General features: G+C 45.8%; 1 protein-coding gene across 1 annotated transcript; it reads right to left on the minus strand.

Annotated features, from left to right (window-relative positions):
* Positions 1–393: 393 nt before the first annotated feature.
* LOC127580719 (coagulation factor X-like) lies at positions 394–18,581 on the minus strand. The gene is made up of 4 exons (XM_052034492.1): positions 18,416–18,581; positions 14,344–14,504; positions 4,457–4,487; positions 394–882 (listed from the first exon to the last, which is right to left on the minus strand). Exons 1-4 carry the CDS (start codon positions 18,477–18,479, stop codon positions 704–706), a joined length of 435 nt encoding a protein of 144 aa, XP_051890452.1. The 5' UTR covers positions 18,480–18,581; the 3' UTR covers positions 394–703.
* Positions 18,582–20,182: the final 1,601 nt, after the last annotated feature.

Below are 20,182 nucleotides of genomic sequence, written 5' to 3' on the forward strand. Positions count from 1 at the left end.
TCTTTTCATAATTGAAGTCTTTGGACAAGTGCCATCCACAACTGAAATAATAGAGAAAATGCTAGAAACACTCAGCAGGTCAGGCAGCATCTTGGGAGAGAGAAACAGAGTTTATGTTTCAGTTTGATGAACCACCATCAAAATTGTGCACCAGGAACTCTGTTCCCCTCTCCACGGACGCTGCCTGACCTGCTGAGTATTTCCAACATCTTTTTAGTTCAGTTTTCCAGCAACTGTAGTTTTTAGTTTCCCACCAACACTCAGGCTGATTCACATAGAGACCATCAGTGCAAACTGTGGAGTAGTTGTTTGTGACACACTCATATTGGCTGAGGTACACTCCAGAATCTTCAAACAAAACAGTATGTAAACAATGATGCTCTGGCTAATGTATTTTAAATTTCCATCAATATACATTTTATTAAAAATCACATCAAATATCATTCTTAGCTTCAGGCTGAACAGTTAGCTCACATCAGATACAATTACTATGATCAAGAAGCATTTAGACAGACATTTAAATAGGCAAGGCATAGAAGGAGGCAGACCTAATGGGGGCAAACGGGATTAGAGTAGATGGCAAAAAGGTCGGCATGGACAAGGTGGGCCGAAGGGCCTGTTTCTGTGCTGGATGAATCTTTGACTCCATTCCAGGCTCCAAAGATGCAATGAATTTAGTCTGTCCGCATTCTTTGCCTGCCCATTACAGAACAGAACTTTCAACATTATTTACTACAATGCAATTTCTTAATTTTTCCAGGATTTTACTTTCTAAGTTATAGATTTCCTGCTTCTCTTCTTTGAGCTTTTTTTGAAGTGCATTAATTTGCTTTTGCTTTTTAAGGATTTCCTGTCCATGTTGCAGAAAAGCAGCAATTTTTTCTGGAAACAGAATCACAAGACGTTTGTTATTTGAGCCAAGATTATGACCTTACAGCAGTCTAGTGCTGGCTTCATTCAATTTGCTGTAATGAAAGTTACCCCACAGTGATGTGAAAGGAAATGATCCATAAATAAAGAAAATAAAGAAGCACATGTGGATACTGCCAGTAAAACTGCAAGGGTCGCACCTAAAACTACCACACCTATAGTCCAGGGCACACACCAGCTCACTACTGTTACCTGTGTCCTGCTGGTACCAATACATGACCACAACCAACATCTTTGTATAATTTATGTTTCTCTTCTGAATGTAGTGTATCTGATGCTATGTTGTTGTGATGCTGGTTTTCATTGCACCTATATGGTTGTGCATATGACAATAAACTTGACTTTGACTTTGACTTTGATGGCTGCTGTGTTTGGATGGTTGCTCCACTTCCAGTGTTACAACAGTGACTATACTTCAATGAGTGACAGTAAAACACTTGGCCTATTGTGGATGCCAGTACAAAGTACACGTCTTAATGACATCCAATGAGGAGTTTTCGGCCTGAAATGTTTTTTGTTTTCATTTCAGATTTCCAGCATCTGTATTTTCTTTATTTTTGAGTGTTCCGGACATTCTCTCGTCTCCCCCCTCCCATCGGGCAGAAGATACAAAAGCCTGAAAACACATACCACCAGGCTCAAGGACACCTTCTATCTATAACACTATTGAATGGTTCACTCGTACGATAAGATGGACTCTTGACCTCACAATCTATCTCGTCATGACCTTGCACCATATTGTCTGCCTGCACTGCACTTTCTCTGTAACACTATATTCTGCATTCTGTTATTGTTTTCCCTTGTACAACCTCGATGTACTGATGTATTTAAACGATCTGTATGGATGGCATGCAAAACAGTCTTTCACTCTACCTCGGTACATGTGACAATAATAAATCAATTCCAATTCCAATTCTTTGAAGTGCACCTACAGAAATCTTGCCTCACAAATGTACTACCCAAAGATGAAAGTATAAAACCTCAAGCAGCTGGCTTATACTTCTACCCAATATTCCTTGTATTCAACTTTTATAATAACCTCCTATTACGCCTTTAAATCTGGGGGGTGTGACTATTTTATATACATAAAACATAACAGCACAGTACAGGGCCTTTGGCCCACTATGCTGTGCCGACATTTTATCCTGCTCTAAGATCTAACTAACCCTTCCCTCCCACATAGTCCTCCATTTCTCTATCATTCATGTGTCTATCTAAGAGTCTCTTAAATGTCCCTAATGTGTCTGCCCCCACAACCTCTGCCGGCAGTGCGTTCCACACACCCACCACTGTCTGTGTAAAAAACTTACCCCTGACACCCCCCTTATACCTTCCTCCAGTCACCTTAAAATTATGCCCCCTCGTATTAGCCATTTTCACCCAGGGAAATACAGTTCCACATATCTCACACACTTACCTACAAGAATATCTCTGACATATGATTGCTTTAAAACACTAAATCCTAGGCTTGTGGCTACAGTCTTTCAGTGAGAGTCTTGGTTATGTTGGTCAAGTCTGTGATTATTCCAGAGAGAAGATCTCTGCAACTTTCGGTACAGTTGTTCCATAATATGCGAGTTGAACACATCTGGCAGATAGACCAGACATCCAGTCCTGACATTGTCCATTCCTATCTGAGCAGGGACTGGAGTTGGATGCTGGAATGGAAAGATAGGATTACCCAGCTTGTCAGCTGGGCCAAGGAGAGGAACTTCAAACGGGCTGAGGTACAGAGAGTGAAGAACTAGCATCTGAGCTTCCAGTTTGACTGCCACTGCCCCAGATTGTGCCCATTTTGAGAAGCGTCTTTCTATTCCATCTACCTTCTGTGCAAGGGTATTTGCCTATCTGTGAAGTGGTCCAATCTGGTCTAACCTTTGTACAAAAAAAGAAAATCCCTTGATCTCTCAGTGAATGGTGACTTGGTAAAGTCTCAATAAAGTGAGTAATTATGAAGATGCCATCTCTTTCTTTATTGATATATTCAGTTTCGGTAATCTGGAAATTGCCAGCAAGGCCAGCGTTTGTTGCCCATCTCTTCCTGTCCCTTGGGAAACTGGTGATGAGCTGACGCCTTGAACAACTACAGTCTGCGAAAGTCATATTTGTTTCGGAGAGATGAACAGCTTAAACTACATAAAAACCTTTCAACCAAGTGGGAGGTGCGTAATTCCTCGGTTGCTGTCTTTACGCTTTTGATCATTGCATGTTCCTGGGTCACTGAAGCTCAGGGAGATGTTTAGCTTGGTTCACTAGGTTTACACATGACCTCATGAGTCTGGGTCTGAGATTTGTTGGACACATGTCAAGTGCTGGGAAGGAGACCAGAGACCCCGAGTGGTCAACTGAGACCACGGGAGCAGAAATGTTGGAGACTCGAGAGCCCAGGAGCAGGAGCGGGTCAGATGAAGCTACACAGTGCAGTGGAGGCCAGAGATTGCAGAATCCAAAGTTTCCACAATAATGCAATTTAGGGAGACCTCCCATGTCACAAGAAGTAAACTTTTAAAATCACAAACTAGGTCTCTGTTTGCTCAAGGGCGAGGGGTGACCAAACAGAAATTGTGATGTTTATGAAAGATTTTTGCGCTGTGGATGTAGAGAGAACAGTTCTATTTGTGGGGAAGAGCATCAGCACTGCCTGCCATAATTACAATATCTCCAGCCGAAGAGCAGCGAGAAGGTGGAACTCACTCCCACAGGCGGGCGAGGGGGGTGGGGGAGGGTGATAGCAGGAATGGAGATAAAGATGAAAGGAAGAGAGGGCTTCACTGACACCTTCAGATGAGGTAAGCAGGGCGGAGGCCGGAGTGTGGCACAAACACCATTTAGAACAGAAATGAGAAGAAATTTCTCAGCCAGAGGGTCGTGGATTTATGGAATTCGTTGCCACGTACAGCTGTGGAGACCCGATCATTGGGGGTGTTTAAGGCAGAGATTGATAGGTATCTAATTAGTCAGGGTATCAAGGGATATGGGGAAAAGGCCAGGAATTGGGGCTAGATGGGAATAGTTTAGCTCATGGTGAGGTAGCGGAACAGACTCGATGGGCTGAATGGCCTACTTCTGCTCCTTTGTCTTGTGATCTTGTGACCAGCATGGATCAGGTTGGCCAAATGGTGATTCCATCGTAAGGGTTGTATCTAGTCATTGTATGAACACCTCATACAGAACCAGCCAGACTGTGATACGGTGGCGAGTTCCCTAGTAAAACATCCAACAGCTTTCACAACATACTTATTATGTGTCGTGACACCTAGTAGATCCAGCTTAATATTGGGGGCTCCTGGAAGGCAGCAGAAAAGCTCAATTCTATCATTCTCTCGCTAACGGGTAATTTTGCTGGTGTGTCTGCACTGAAGGCCTAATTCCCTCCAACTTCAAGTATTGTTTAGTAGAAATATTCACTTAACAAACATTTTCCTAAACTAAACATGAATTTTTAAATTAAAAAATGGGTTCACTCCACTTCTTTATGTCTATTTTATTGTCATGTGTGAACTTCTGAAACTACGACTGTACTTACTAGAGAGGAGGTAATCCTTGTAGAATTTTTCCTGCAAAGAAAAGAATTGGGTTTTATGTCGTGAACTTTGCTGAATGTGACTCACAAATAAAGAGAAAGCTGAAAACAATGGCGTTCACTTATTTAAGGGGAGCACAGGAGGAAGAAGACCCAAAGCTCAGTCGGTGAGCTGGGTTGTATGACGGCTCTTAAAGGGGGAAGGGTGCAGGGATTTCAGGAGGGAATTCCATCGGCAGTGGACGTTCAGATGGCTGCAAAGCTGAGTGAGAGGTAGGTGCAGCAAAATCTCCGCCCAGGACCTTCTATCAGAATTACATCATCCTTAGCATGTGGCAAGGATTGCCCCTACCTAATTGCTCTTCTGAGTCACTTCAGAGGGTGGTTAAAAGTCAACAGCATGGGTCTGGAACCACACGTAGGTTGAACCAAGACTGCAGGCTAAAATCAGATGTGTACAACATCGGAAGTAACACACTGATCATTTGTGAGAGATCCTGGAATTCTGACATCGAAGGAGGTGAGTGCCAGCTTTCTGATCAATCCTATTCCCCTCTCATTTTCCCTGTAACCGACTCTCCCCACGTTCCCATCAACTCCCCCCAGATTCTACCACACACCGACAGCGGCCAATTAACCTCCCGCCATCCATGCCTTTGGAATGTGGGAGAAAACCCGAGGGAAACCCATACAGTTACAGGAAAAATGTGCAAACTCCAGGCGGACGTCGGGATTGAACCCTGGTCTCCGGAGCTGTGAAGCAGTGGCTCTCCTAGCTGGAGACACTAGAGACTGCAGATGCTGAAACCTGGAGTAACAAACAATCTGCTGGAGGAACTCAGTGGGTTGAGCAGCATCTGTGGGGGGGGAAGGAATTGTCAGTTTCAGCTCGAAACCCGATTGGGTCCTGATGCAGGGTTTCAACACAAAACATCAACAATTCCTTTGCCCCCACAGATGCTGCTCGACCCACTGAGTTCCTCCAGCAGAGTGGTTGTAGCTCTACCAGCTTTACCAATGTGCTGTCCACTAACTGCGGACACCACTATCCGATACAGAAACAACCCTTTAGCCCTCTGACCTCCTGCTTCTGTTGCTTACATTGCTTATGTTGTCATGTCTGTTTATGATTGGGCGATCCCAGCCCTGACTTCAGGGATGGATTCACAAAGTGATGCATGGATCACATTGGTGAGGGCACAGCTCATCAGCAACTAACTCTGAACACTGAACAGTGCTCAATATGTCCATTCCTTCCACATCTCATGACTCCTTGTCTACTGACACGAAGCACATCCTGTTCTTGTGAACTGGTAACTAAAGCTCCGAGCTGCCAGATCTATATCACTACACAAGACTATAAACGAGCTGGTGTAGGCCATTCAGCCCTACTCTGCTCTCCGTCCAGGTCATGACTGATCCTCTACCTCAGCTCCATTTCCCTGCACTATCCCCACGTCTCTTATTTCAACATCTGGAGATCAAATAATCACAAGCAATGACTGATCCTCCACAGTCCTTTTGGGTAGACATTTTCAAAGATTCACCACTTCATGAGTGAAGGAATTTCTCCCATCTCATTGTTAAATGATCTATTCCTTATTCCTTAGTTCTAGACTCTGCCAGGGAAAGCCACCTCCCAGTATCTACTCCGTCATGTCCTGTATGAATTTTGTAAATTACAGTGAGGTCACTTCACATCCCTTGGAGATCTAAAGAATAGAAGCCTCGCTGACTCAACCTCTCCCATTTGACGAGAGCCAGTCTGGTGGATCTTCACAGTGCTCCCTCTGTGGCAAGTATCTCTTTTAGATAAGGAGACCAAAACTGTGCACAATACACCAGGCTTGGTCTCAACAACTGCGATATAATTGTAATAAGACATCTTTACCCTTGTATTCAAGAACACAACAACACAAGACAAGAGGAGCAGGAATAGGCCACGCAGCTCCTCAAGCCTGCCCTATTCAAAATGATGCTGCTCTGCCCCAAGCTTCATCGCCTCCTCTGTGCCAGCTTCCCAGAGCCCTGAATCCCCTGTTCTTTCAAATCAAATCCCCTCCAGTCTTCAACCTCAAAGTGCACCAACCCCACACTGCCCACTTCCATCCCTTACCTAATACAAGAAGCCTGACAGGTAAGGCAGAGGAACTCAGAGCATGGATTGGTACTTGGGACTGGGATATTATAGTCATAACAGAAACATGGTTGAGGGAGGGGCTGACAGCTCCATGTTCCGGGGTACAGATGCTCCAGGTGTGACAGAGGTGGAGATAAGAGGGGAGGGGAGAAGTTTTTGATTAGAACATCACAGCAGTACTGGCGGGTTGTCCAGTGAGGCTATGTGGGTGGAACAGAAATAATAAGGGGATGATCACTTTGATGGCCCCCCAATAGTCCTTGGGAATTAGAGCAGCAAACATGTAGGGTGATTGCAGATAGCTGCTGTGATTATAATAGTGTTATAATAGCAGGGGATTTTAACTTCCCTCATACTAACTGGGGCTGCCATAGGGCTTGGGTGGGGAGGAATTTATTAAATGTGTCCAGAAATTCATGGGACATTTGAGGGACACCAGTGTTGGGGAAGGACGGGCTCCACCCAAACCACGCTGGGACCAGGGTCCTGGCGAATCACATAACTAGGGCTGTGGATAGGGCTTTAAACTAAATAGTAGGGGGATGGGTTCAACAGATTGGAAAAATATGGATAAAGTAAAAGGGAAGGAGAGTGCAGGAGAGGTTACTGAAGTCTCCAGAATAAAGAATAAAACAGAAAGTTTAGAAAGGGATAAGAATTTAACTTCACGCAACATGGAGACAAATTTGAGAAGAAGGGCAGTGAGTACAGGACTGAAGGTGTTATATTTGAATGCACGCAGTATAAGATATGAAGTAAGGTAGATGAACTAATAGCGCAGTTAGAAATTGGCAGATATAACAATTGGCATCAGTGTCCTGGTTGGAAGAAAATCACATCTGGGAGCTAAACATCCAAGGATACACATCCTATCGAAAAGACAGGCAGGTGGACACAGGGGGTGGGGTGGCTCTGTTGGTAAAAAATGAAATCAAATCCTTAGCAGGAAGTAACATAGGATCAGAAGACGTAGAATCCTTGTGGGTCAAGTTAAGAAACTGCAAGGGTAAAAAGACCCTGTTGGGAGTTATACAGGTCTCCGAATAGTAGCCAGGATGTGGGGTACAAATTACAACAGGAGATAGAAAAGGCATGTAAAAAGGGCAATGTTACAGGTAGACTGGGAAAATCAGGTTGTACTGGATTCCAGGAGAAGGAATTTGTAGAATACCAATGACATGGCTTTTTAGAGCAGTTTGTGGTCGAGCCCACGGGGGAAAAGACAATCCTGGATTTGGTGTTGTGCAATGAACCAGACTTGATTAGGGAGCTTAAGGTAAAGGAACCCTTAGGAGACAGTGATCATAATATGATAGAATTCACCCTGCAGTTTGAGAGGGAGAAGCTAAAATTGGATGTATCGGTATTACAGTTGAGTACAGGTAACTACAGAGGCATGAGGGAGGAGCTGGCCGAAGTTGATTGGAAGGGGACCCTAGCGGGGATGACGGTCGAGCAGCAATGTCAGGAGTTTCTGGGAGAAATTTGGAAGATGCGGAATCAGTTCATCCCAAAGGAGAAGCAGCGTTCTAAAGGGAGGATGAGGCAACCGTGGCTGACAAGGGAAGTCAAAGAACAGCATAAAAGCAAAAGAGGGCATACAATATTGCAAGAATTAGTAGGAAGCTAGAGGATTGGGAAGCTTTTAAAAACCAACAGAAGGCAACTAAAAAAGCAATAAGGGGAGAAAAGATGAAATATGAAGGTAAGCTGGCCAATAATATAAAAGAGGATACCAAAAGTTTTTCCAGATATATAACGAGTAGAAGAGAGGCAAGAGTGGACATCGCACTGCTAGAAAATGACGCTGGAGAGGTAGCAATAGGGAACAAAGAAATGGCAGAAGAACTGAGTTAGTATTTTATGTCAGTCTTCACTGTGGGAGACACCAGTGACATGCCAGAAATTCGAGAGAGTCAGGGGGCAGAAGTGAGTGTAGTCGCTATTACTAAGGAGAAGGTGCTTGGGAAACTGAAAGGTCTGAAGGTGGATAAGTCACCTGGACCAGATGGACTACCCCCCGGGGTTCTGAAGGAGGTAGCTGAAGAGATTGTAGAGGCATTAGTAGTGATTGTTCAAGAATCACTAGAGTCAGGAATGGTTCCGGAGGACTGGAAAATCGCAAATGTCACTCCACTCTTTAAGAAGGGAGGGAGGCAAAAGACAGGAGATTATAGGCCGGTCAGCCTGACTTCAGTAAGATGTTAGGAGTCCATTATTAAGGATGAGGTTTTGGGGTACTTGGAAGTTCATGATAAAATAGGCTGAAGTCAGCATGGTTTCCTTAAGGGGAGATCTTGCCTGACAAATCTGTTGGAATTCTTTGAGGAAGTAGCAGGCAGGAGATCAGTGAATGTTGCTGACTTGGATTTCCATAAGGCCTTTGACAAGGTGCCCCACATGAGGCTGCTAAACAAGATAGGAGCCCATGGTATTACAGGAAAGGTACCGGCATGGATAAAAGATTGGCTGACTGGCAGAAAGCAAAGAGTGGGAATGAAGGGGGCCTTTTCTGGTTGGCTGCCGGTGACTAGTGGTGTTCCGCAGGGGTCGGTGTTGGGTCCGCTACTTTTCACGTTATATGTTAATGATCTAGATGACAGAATTGATGGGTTTGTGGCCAGGTTTGCAGATGATACAAAGATAGGTGGAGGGGCAGGTAGTGTTGAGGAAGCAGGGAGTCTGCAGAAGGACTTGGACAGGTTGGGAGAATGGGCAAAGAAGTGGCAGATGGAACACAGCGCAGGGAAGTGTACGGTCGTGCACTTTGGTAGAAGGAATAAAGGTGTAGAGTATTTTCTAAACAGGGAGAGAATTCAGAAATTGGAGGTGCAAAGGGTCTTGGGAGTCCTAGTGCAGGATTCCCTAAAGGTTGACTTGCGGGTTGAGTTGGTAGTAAGATAAGCTAAGATATCTTTATTAGTCACATGTACGTTGAAACACACAGTGAAATGCATCTTTTGCGTAGAGTGTTCTGGGGAGCAGCCCACAAGTGTCGCCACGCTTCCGGCACCAACATAGCATGTCCATAACTTCCTAACCCGTACGTCTTTGGAATATGGGAGGAAACCGGAGCACCCGGAGGAAACCCACGCAGTGTCAGCATTCATTTCCAGAGGACTAGAATATAAAAGCAAGGGTGTAATGCTGAGGCTTTATAAGGCATTGGTGAGACCACATTTGGAGTATTGTGAGCAGTTTTGGGCCCCATATCTAAAGAAGGATGTGCTGACATTGGAGAGGGTCCAGAGGAGGTTTACAAAAATGATCCCAGGAATGAAAGGGTTAACATATGAGGAGCGTTTGATGGCTCTGGACCTTTATTCACTGGATTTTAGAATAATGAGGGGGGATCTCACTGAAACCTACCAAATATTGAAAGGCCTGGATAGAGTGGATGTGGAGAGGATGTTTCCATCAGTGGGAGAGTCCAGCACCAGAGGGTACAGCCTCAGAATAAAAGGACATCCCTTTAGAACAGAGGTGAGGAGGAATTTCTTCAGCCGGAGGGTGGTGAATCTGTGGAATTCATTGCCACAGACAGCTGTGGAGTCCCAAGTCATTGGGTATATTTAAAACGGAGGTTGATAGGTTCTTGATTAGTAAGGACATCAAAGGTTATGGGGAGAAGGCAGGAGAATGGAGTTGAGAGGGAAAAATAAATCAGCCATGATCGAATGGTGGAGCAGACTCGATGGGCCGAATGGCCTAATACTGCTCCGATGTCTTATGGAAAGTTTTCTCAAACAGTATGTAGATGGCTCAACTTCTAGTTCCTAGGAGTGAACATCACCAATAGCTTGTCCTGGCCTAACCATGTAGACACCACGGCCAAGAAAGCTCACCAGCACCTCTACTTCCTCAGGAGGCTGAAGAAATTTAGCATGTCCCCTTTGACACTCACCAACTTTCAACGATGCAGCATAGAAAGCAGCTTGGTATGGCAACTGCTCTGCCCAGGACCGCAAGAAACTGCAGAGAGTTGTGGACATAACTCAGCACATCAGGGAAACCAGCCTCCCCTCCATGGACTCTGTCTATACCTCTCGCTGCCTTGGTGAAGCAGCCAGCATAATCAAAGACCCCACCCACCCGGGTCATTCTTTTCTCCCCTCTCCCATCGGGCAGAAGATACAGGAGCCTGAGGGCACGTACCACCAGGCTCAAGGACAGCTTCTACCCCACTGTGATAAGACTATTGAACGGTTCCCTCATATGATGAGATGGATTTTTGACCTCACAATCTACCTTGTTGTGACCTTGCACCTTATTGTCTGCCTGCACTGCACCTTCCTGTAGCTGTGACACTTTACTCTGTATTCTGTTATTGTTTTTACCCTGTACTACCTCAATGCACTGTGTAATGAATTGATCTGTATGAATGGTATGCAAGACAAGTTTTTCACTGTCAAGTGATAATAATAAACCAATTCTTATACTAGAGATTGGGTCACACTGGATCTTCTGTTGGGAAACGAGGCTGTGCAAGTGACAGAACTGTCAGTGGGGGAGCACTTTGGGACCAGTGACCATAATTCTATTAGTCTTAAAATAGTCAAGGAAAATGATAACACTGAAGCACAAGTCCTAAATTAGGGCAAGGCCAATTTTGATGGTGTTAGACAGGAATTTGTAAAGATCGACTGGGAAAGACTATTTGCAGGTGAAGGGATGTCTGACAAGTGGGAGGCTTTTAAAAGTGAGATAGGGAGAGTTCAGGGCCATCATGATCTTGTTAAAGTGAAGGGCAAGGCTGAAAGGATTAGGGGACCCTGACTGACCAGGGATATAGAGGTTCTGGTCAGGAAAAAAGCGGTGGCATATGACAGGTATTGGCAGCTGGGTTCAAGTCAATCCCTTGAGGAATATAAGAGAGGTAGGAACATACTTAAGAGGGAAATAAGGAGGGCAAAAAGAGAACATGAGATCCCTCTGTCAGATAACGTAGACAGGGTGGTGAAGGAGTTTGCACGCTGGCCTTCACTGGTCAGGGCACTGAGTGCAGGAGTTGGGATGTCATGTTACAACTGTACAAGTCGTTGGTGAGACCACACCAGGAGTATTGTGCACAGTTCTGGTCACCCAGCAGTAAGAAGGATGCCATTAAGTTGGGAGGGTGCAGAAAGGATCCACCAGGATGTTGCAGGAACTGGAAGGTTTGAGTTATAAGAAGAAGCTGGATTGACTGGGACTTTTTTCCTGGAGCAAAGGAGGCTGGGCGATGACCTTATGGAGGTTTATAAAATCATGAGGGGCAGGGATAAGGTGGATGGTCACAGAGTTTTTCCCCAGGGTAGGGGAAGTGTAAAACTAGAGGGCACAGGTTTAAGGTGAGAGGGGAAAATTTAAAAAGGATCTGAGGGGCAATTTTTTCACCCAGAGGGTGGTGGGTGTGTGGAACGAGCTGCCAGAGGAGGTGGCAGAGGTGGGTACAATTACAAAGTTTAAAATACATTTGGACAGGTCCATGGATAGGAAAGGTTTAGAGGGATATGGGCCAAACACAGGCAAATGGGACTGGTTCAGATACACAAATTGGTCAGCAGGGATGAGTTGGACTGAATGGCCTGTGTCTATGCTGTATAACTCTATGACTCTAAGCTCCATAAACAGGAGTCTCCTGGTAGTTCCGATGTTTCTGCCTGCTTTTGCTCCAATGAGTTCATTTCTTCATACCTGGACTCCATCCTGTCTCCCCTTGTCCAGTCCCTTCCCTCACACTCCACCATCTCAATAACTTCCAATTCCCTGGTCCCAACCAGCACCACAGACATCCAGTCTCTATACACATCTGTCCCCCATCAGGAGGGTCTTAAGTCCCTCCATTTCTTTCTTGAACAAAGACCCAACCGATCAGTTCCCCTCCACTAACACTCGCATTCACTTTGCAGAACTTCTCCTTACCCTCAGCAACTTCTCGTTCGATTCCTCCCACTTTCCACAGATCAGCTGGAGAGCCATTGGCACTCACATGGGCTCCAACTACATCTGTCTCTTTGTTAGTCACATGGAACGGTCCTTGTTCCAAGCCTATTCCAGCACAGCTCCCAGCCCTTTCTTCTCTACATCGATGACTGCATCGGTGCTGCGTCCTGCACTCGTGCAGAACTCAGCTGTTTCATCACCTTCTCCACTGACTTGCACCCTGCTCTCAAATTCACTGGACCATCTCTGACACTTTTCCTTTTCTGGATCTCTCTGCCTCCATCTCAGGAGACAGACTCGCCACTGAATTCTTCTATAAACCCACCAACTCCCTCAGCGCCCTCAACTACACCTCCTCCCACCCTGCCTCCTGTAAGGACGCCATCCCCTTCTCTCAATTTCTCTGTCTCCACCACATCTGTTCTCAAGATGAGGCCTTCTGGTTAAGAACTTCTGTAATCTCCTCCTTCTTCCAGAAGTGTGACTTCCCCTCCGCCACATTTAATGGCATCCTCACACGCCTTTCCTCCTCTTCCCGCACGTCTACTCTCATCGTGACCTCTTCCCAGACAGAGTTCCCTTGGTCCTCACCTTTCACCCCACTGGTCTCCCCATCCAGAACATCGTCTGCCACATCCACCTGCCCCAACGCACATCCTCCCCACTCCCCACCTTTCTGCTTTCTGCAGGAACCACTCCCCATCACTCCCTGGTTTACTCATCCCTTCTCACGCACCCCTCCCTGTCCCCTGGCATGTTCCCCTGCAACAAGAGGAGATGCAACACCGGTCCCCACACCTCCTCCCTCACCGCCAGCCAGCAACATAACAGCCCTTCCAGATGAGGCAGAGGTTCACCTGCGCCTCCTCCAACTGGTCGACTGCATTCAGTGCTCCTGATGAGGCCTCCTCTACATTGGTGAAACCAAATGTAGACGGGGCGACCATTTTGCAGAGCACCTGCACTCTGTCCACAGCGGCCATCCTGAGCTTCTAGTTGCAGGTCATTTTAACTCCCCTTCCCACTCCCACACACACACCGACCTGTCTGTCCTTGACCTCCTCCATTGCTGCAGAGAGGGCCAGATGCAAACTGGAAGAGAATCTTACAACCCAATGACTTGAACACTGAATTTTGCAATTCCAGGTAACCCGCACCCCCCGTGTTCTCCTCCCGCACACACACAGCTGCCCACTCCCTTTGTTCACCTCTCCGCCCACCATCCCCTCCCCATCTGGCTCCACCTATCACCACTCCACTCAGTGCTGCTAAACACTGGCACCCTTTCCTCTTCCCTCCCAGTCCTGATGCAGGGTCTCGATCCAAAATATTGACTCGCACCTTCTGCCTCCACATGTGCTGTCTGATCCGTTGGGTTCTTTTACCATCTGCTTGTTGTTCCGGATCCCAATATCTGTATTCCCTTTTGTCATCAACACACATGGCTCCCGGGGATACCTTCTTCGGTTAATTAGCTCTCCTTTGTCCTACCAGTGGGAGGATCCATGACTTTGAAGGATGGACACAAGATGAATGAGACTCAGAGAAGGAAGCTAACTAAAACCAGGTCCCAGTACGTTAAAAGGAAGTGCCCGTGGCAGTCAGTGCCACCTCTACCACTACCCACAGGCTGCGCCTCAGGGACGTCAGTGACCTCACCAGGCTGAGCAATGTCAATCACCTCTTGCAGCAAACAATATAAACCACTTCCATGTTGCAACCCCTCATTATTCTGACACTTGGAATTCTCTGAGCTGAGAATGAATGAGACAGGCTTGAGAATGGAATACAAGGGCTAAACTGGACCTTGAAACTTTGTCCTTACTGTTTTAGTATCATCTTCAAAAATTTCTCGGGCTTCTTCCTTTGAGCACATTTCTTCCAAGCACTCTCGTTCCAGATTCCCACCTCTTATCTCCTCTCCAAAACTGTTAGCTCTGCGGGCCCGAGACAGGAGCTGCAAGGCTGCAGATTTCTGTAGAAATACTCAATAAGACATCCACAGTATTAAACATCCTGCTCCTGTCTGCTGATGGAATTGTGCCATGAAGTCACACCACTGGCTCTGAAATGGTTTATGTCCTTGAATTGAAATTGATGTTGTATAAATGCTAGAACCTTAAAGCATGTTAAAAGCCAAGACTGTCGCTGGCTATGATGAGACCACTGTGTAAAATGTCACATGATACGATAGTGGCATTTGAGAGGCTTTTCCATAGACACATGAATATGCAGGAATGGAGGGATGTGGATTGTGTGCAGGCAGAAGAGATTAGTTTAATTTGGCATCAATCTTGGCACAGACATGGTGGGCCAAAGGCCTGTTCCTGTGCTGTCCTGTTCTGTGTTCTACGTGCTCTGACCATGAGAGGGATCTGTCCAGATATCAAGAAAATAACTGGAGGAAAGTCAGTTTCAAATATTATTCTGAGGATAGTTAACAACGGCCTTGAAAGGCTGAGCAAATAAAATGACAAACCCAACAGCTAGTTACTTATTCACCGCTGGTTAATGGTTTAAAATTAAAAAAGATCCCAGTAACCACATCCTCACTACATACCCAGCTCCAAGTATCAGAAATTTACAGAAATATGACTGAACCAGCTTCCAGTTAGAGTCATACAGCACAGAAACAGGCCCTTCAGCCCACTTGTCCATGCTGCCCAAGTTGCCTACCTGAGCTAACCCCATTTGCCTGTGTTATTTATATGGGATCCTTTATAATCTTAAACTAATTACCAAAACACTTTGATGTGTAGTCACTGTTGAAGTGCGGGAAACATAGGGGCCTCTTGACCTCAAAATCTACCTTGTTGTGACCTTGCACCTTATTGGCTACCTGCAGTGCACTTCCCTGTAGCTGTGACACTTTATTCTGTACTCTGTTATTGTTTTTACCTGTACTACATCAATGCACTCTGTACTAACTCAATGTAACTGCACTATGTAATGAATTGACCTGTACGATCGGTATGAAAAACAAGTTTTTCACCAATAATGAACCAATACCAATATCAACTGGAGACAATGGTCTTCTGTTCAATATAGTAGTTTTGCATCTTTTATATCCACCTGTGACAGTTTAACATTTAATAGTTCATTGGAAAGCCAACACCTTCATTCCCCCAGCACTAGCCTAAGTGTGTGTAGATTGGACTTGAACCGATAGTTTCAAAGGTAACAGTATTACCACCTGAGCCACAGATGCCCGACTCCTGTTGACGACACTGTGGTCAGGATGAGAGGTGACCTGGCATCCAGAGTTTGGAAAATCGGGCCCTAATTTTAACTCAGGGTGGATTTCTGCTGTGTTAGCGGGGTAGAGGGGGATTGCTATCTCCTGCCACAAAACATTCCAGGTGTAGGTGATCAGAACCCATGGGTCACATTAACCAGTGGGGTTAGGTCCTATGGAGAATCTGGCATCCAATGCTTGCTGCAGCCTGTGACAAGGTGTGAGTTGGGTAATTTTGGGAAGGTCCCATGGGTGGGTAGGAGAAGGGAGTAAACTACAAGCACTAACATCAAATGCTAGAAAGACTTTGGGATGCTATGAGAACCTTCGGTTTTCATCAATGCCCTCTAGTGGATGAGTGCACAGATAAAATTTGCCTCTTCTGCTGAGCTCCATATTGTTAAGCTGCTGAATCATAAGGGTTGCTTTGACTTGATGTTTCAACACATTGAGTTGTGATAGTCACAAAGTTTCTGGTGCCGGTCCCAGGCCTGTGCCTTCTTTTACCCCACTTAACTTGGCAGGAAATTCACACCCATTCTTCTATCTAGTTCACTCTGAAATAACAGCAGAGCCCAATGACATTATTGGAGTCCAGTCTGAGTACGTTAATGTGGAGCCTGTATAGCTGTCCATCTAGAAGCCTGAGCTATGAATGTATTTAGCGAGCTAGGGACAGTTGTTCCAAGAAAGGACCATTTAATTTCCCATCTCCCTGGAGTCCACCAGCTGGGAATGAAATCATTGGGTATCCACGCACAAAATCCATTTTCCCAATGCTTTGGTTGGCTTAATAAAGACTATTTATCTTGGTAGGCTGATCCAGAAGGTTAAGATGCATGGGATCCAGAGTGACTTGGTAGTTTAGATTCAGAATTAATTTGCCCACAGAAGACAGAGAGGAGTGGTGGAGGGGGGTTATTCTGGCTGGAGGTCTGTGACCAGCGGTGTTCCATGGGGGCAGTGCTGGGACCTCGGTTTATGATATATATAAATGACTTGGAAGAAAATGCAGATGGGTTGGTTAGTACGTTTGTAGACAACACAAACATTGGTGGTCCCGCAGACAGTGAAATATGTTGTCAAAGGAAATAGCAGGATATAGATCATTTAAAGAAATGGGTGGAGAAATGGCAGGTGGAGTGTAATCTGGGCAAGTGTGAGGTGTTGCACTTTGGGAGGTCAAATGGAAGGGGAAAATATACAGTTAATGGCAGGACCCTTGACAGCATTGATGTGCAGAGGGATCTTGAGGTCAAAGTCCATACTCCATCAAAGTGGCCACCTAGGTAGGTCGAGTAGTAGAGGACGGACAGCATGCTTGCCTTCATTGCTGGGAGCACAGAGTACGAGCATCAGGAACTCATGTTGTAGCTGTATAAAACTTCGTTTAGGCTGCACCTGGAGTATTGTGTGCAGTTCTGGTCGCCTCATTACAGGAAGGATGTGGAAGCTTTGGAGAGGGCGTAGAAGAAACTTACCAGGATGCTGCCTGGATTAGAGGGCATGAGCTTTAAGGAGAGGTTGGACAAACTTGGATTGTTTTCTCTGGAGAATCGGAGGCTGAGGGGAGACCTGATAGAAGTTTATAAAATTATGAGAGGCTTAGATCAGGTAGACAGTAGAGTCTTCATACCAGGATGGAAATGTCAAATACTGGAGGTCATAGCTTTAAGCTGAGAGGGGGAAAGTTTAAAGGAGATGTGCGGGACAAATTTATGGTGCTGGTGGAGGCAGACACGATAGTGGAGTTTAAGAGGCTGTTAGACAAACTGATATGCAGAGAATGGAGGGATGTGGATCACGTGCAGGCAGAAGAGCTTTAGTTTAATTTGGCATCATGTTCAGCACAGACATTGTGGGCCGAAGGGTCTGTTCCTGGGCTGTACCATTATCATACAGACATACAGCACAGAAATAGGCCCTTCGGCCCAACTGGTCCGTGCCAACCAAGGTTCCCATCTAAGCTAGTCCCATATCCCTCTAAACCTTTCCTATCCATGTACCTGTCCAAATGTCTTTTAAATGTTGTTAATGTACCTGCCTCACCCACTTCCTCTGACAGCTCGTTCCACATACTGACCACCCTCTGGGTGAAAAAGTTGCCCCTCAGGTTCTGAATAAATCTTTCCCCTCTCACCTTAAACCTATTCCCTCTGGTTCTAGATTCCCCAACCCTGGGGAAAAGACTGTATGCATTGGCCCTATCTACACCCCTCATGATCTTATATACCTCTTTTTCCTATGCTCCAAGTCCCAACCTACTCAACTTCTCTCTATAACTTCAGTCCCTCAAGTCCCGGCAACATCCTTGTAAATCTCCCCTGCACTTTTTCCAGCTTAATGACATCTTTCCTATAGCAGGGTGACTAAAACAGAACACAATATTCTGGGTGCATCCCCACCCATTCTATCTATCTATTTATCCAATATTCCATAAAACTAGTCCAATGTATTAAAGTATTACAGAGTTTATTAGTGAAGAGCAGAGTGGTGAATCACCTGCAGGGATAAAGAGAGAGTGTAGAAGTCTCAGGCTATCAGCTGACAATTCGGATCAACAACCTTCTCCCAAAGCCACCACCGCGAGTGGAACACAGGCAGCTGGAGAAAATGTACAGGCAAGAGAAATGGGTTACGCTGAGAATTAGTTGATACTTACTGTCATTTGTGTGACAGCCAGTGAGAAGCAACAATATGATCCCATAACTCAGGATGACTTTCATCTTGCTTTATAACCGTCTGATCCAATGTATCGGAGAGGCAAGGCGAGGGTTTTACAAACTGATCCACCTCACTCAAATCACAGCTTCACTATATAGTCAGTATTTTTCTGTGTTTTGGAAATATTTCTGTTAATAAATAACTGACTGTTTTGAAAGACCATCACAGGAGTACACAGAGCATGAATTTCTGGAAATCCTGGTAATGCTGACAGCAGAATAGACGATCATCTTTCTCCTCAGTCTGTTCATGCAGTGTAACAGTTAATGGACAGAGCTGGCAGCCAAGGAATAAGAGCCAGGGGATTTTGCCATTCAGGCTCCGTTTTGGGACAACTAAAAGACTGGGACAAAATCCACCTGTAGTTGCCAGCTGTGTTCATGAGTTTCGGCTCATGAGCAATCACTGTCCCACATTGGGAAATACGCTGCAGGATTACAATAGCCATCACCGGTGTTTGGACATGACACAGAACTCCCATCACTCCTGTGCTGTGGGAATGGAGGGGTGATGGCAGAGGGGCAAAGGGCAGCCCTGGTCTGACCGTTAGGGAAGCAGGAGGAGGTAGTCTGGTGCAAGAGGGGCTGTTTCAGGACAGGCTCAGACAGGTTCATGTTAGCTGTGGGAGAGCAGGGACACTCAGAATGCTCACAAGGGAGGTAGTGGGAAGGAGGTTGAGGTGCTGAAGGAGGCAGGGAGATTGTGGACTGACAGTAATAGGTTGCATTTAGAGTCATACAGCACTGAAACAGGCCCTTCGGCCCAACTGGTCCAGGCCGACCAAAATGCCCCATTCAAGCAGTTCCATTTGCCCGTGTTTGGCCCGTGTCCCACAAAACCTTTCCTATCCGTGTTCCTGTCCGTATTCCTGTCCGTGCGGTTTAAAAGTTGTTATTGTACCCACCTCCACTGGCAGCTCGTTCCACACACCCACCACCCTCTGTGTAAAAAAAGTTTTCCCTTAAGTTTCTATTAAATCTTTCCCCTCTCACCTTAAACCTATGCCCTCTAGTTCTTGATTCCCCAAGCCTAGGAAAAGACTGAACATTCACCCTATCTATTCCCCTCATGATTTTATACACCGCTATAAGATCATCTCTCAGTCTCCTATGCTCCAAGGAATAGTCCGAGCCTGTCCAACCTCTCCCTATAATAGTCCCTCGAGTCCTGGCAACATCCTTGTAAATCTCTTCTGCACTCTTTCCAGTTTTGTAACATCTTTCCTATAACAGGACGACCAAAACTGAACACAATACTCCAAGTGCGTCCTGTACAACTACAACACTCCCCAGGGCCCTGTTGTTCACTGTGAAAGTCCAAGGTGGATTTGAGTTTCCAAAATGCAACACCTTGCACTTATCCGAATTAAACTCCATTTGCCGTTCCTCAGCCCACTTACCCAGCTGATCGAGATCCCTCTGTAAATCCTCATAACCACCTTCACTGTCAATGACACCACCTATTGTGGTGTCATCTGCAGACTTACCAACCGTGCCTTGCACATTCTCAACCAAATTGTTGACAAGGATGGCAAACAACAATGGGCCTTCCTCCAGGAGCCTTCTTTGACCCAGTGCAGCTCTGGGGACTTGCACTGCTAACCCCCACAGCCTTCCCCCGCCGAGGCCTTTCCTCCTTCAAGGTGTGGTGACCAGACTTCACACGTAACTGGAAGTAATCAGAGAGAGCAGCAGAAGCGAGAGTT

Source organism: Pristis pectinata, chromosome 20, assembly GCF_009764475.1.
Source record: "Pristis pectinata isolate sPriPec2 chromosome 20, sPriPec2.1.pri, whole genome shotgun sequence".
Taxonomy (NCBI): domain Eukaryota; kingdom Metazoa; phylum Chordata; class Chondrichthyes; order Rhinopristiformes; family Pristidae; genus Pristis; species Pristis pectinata.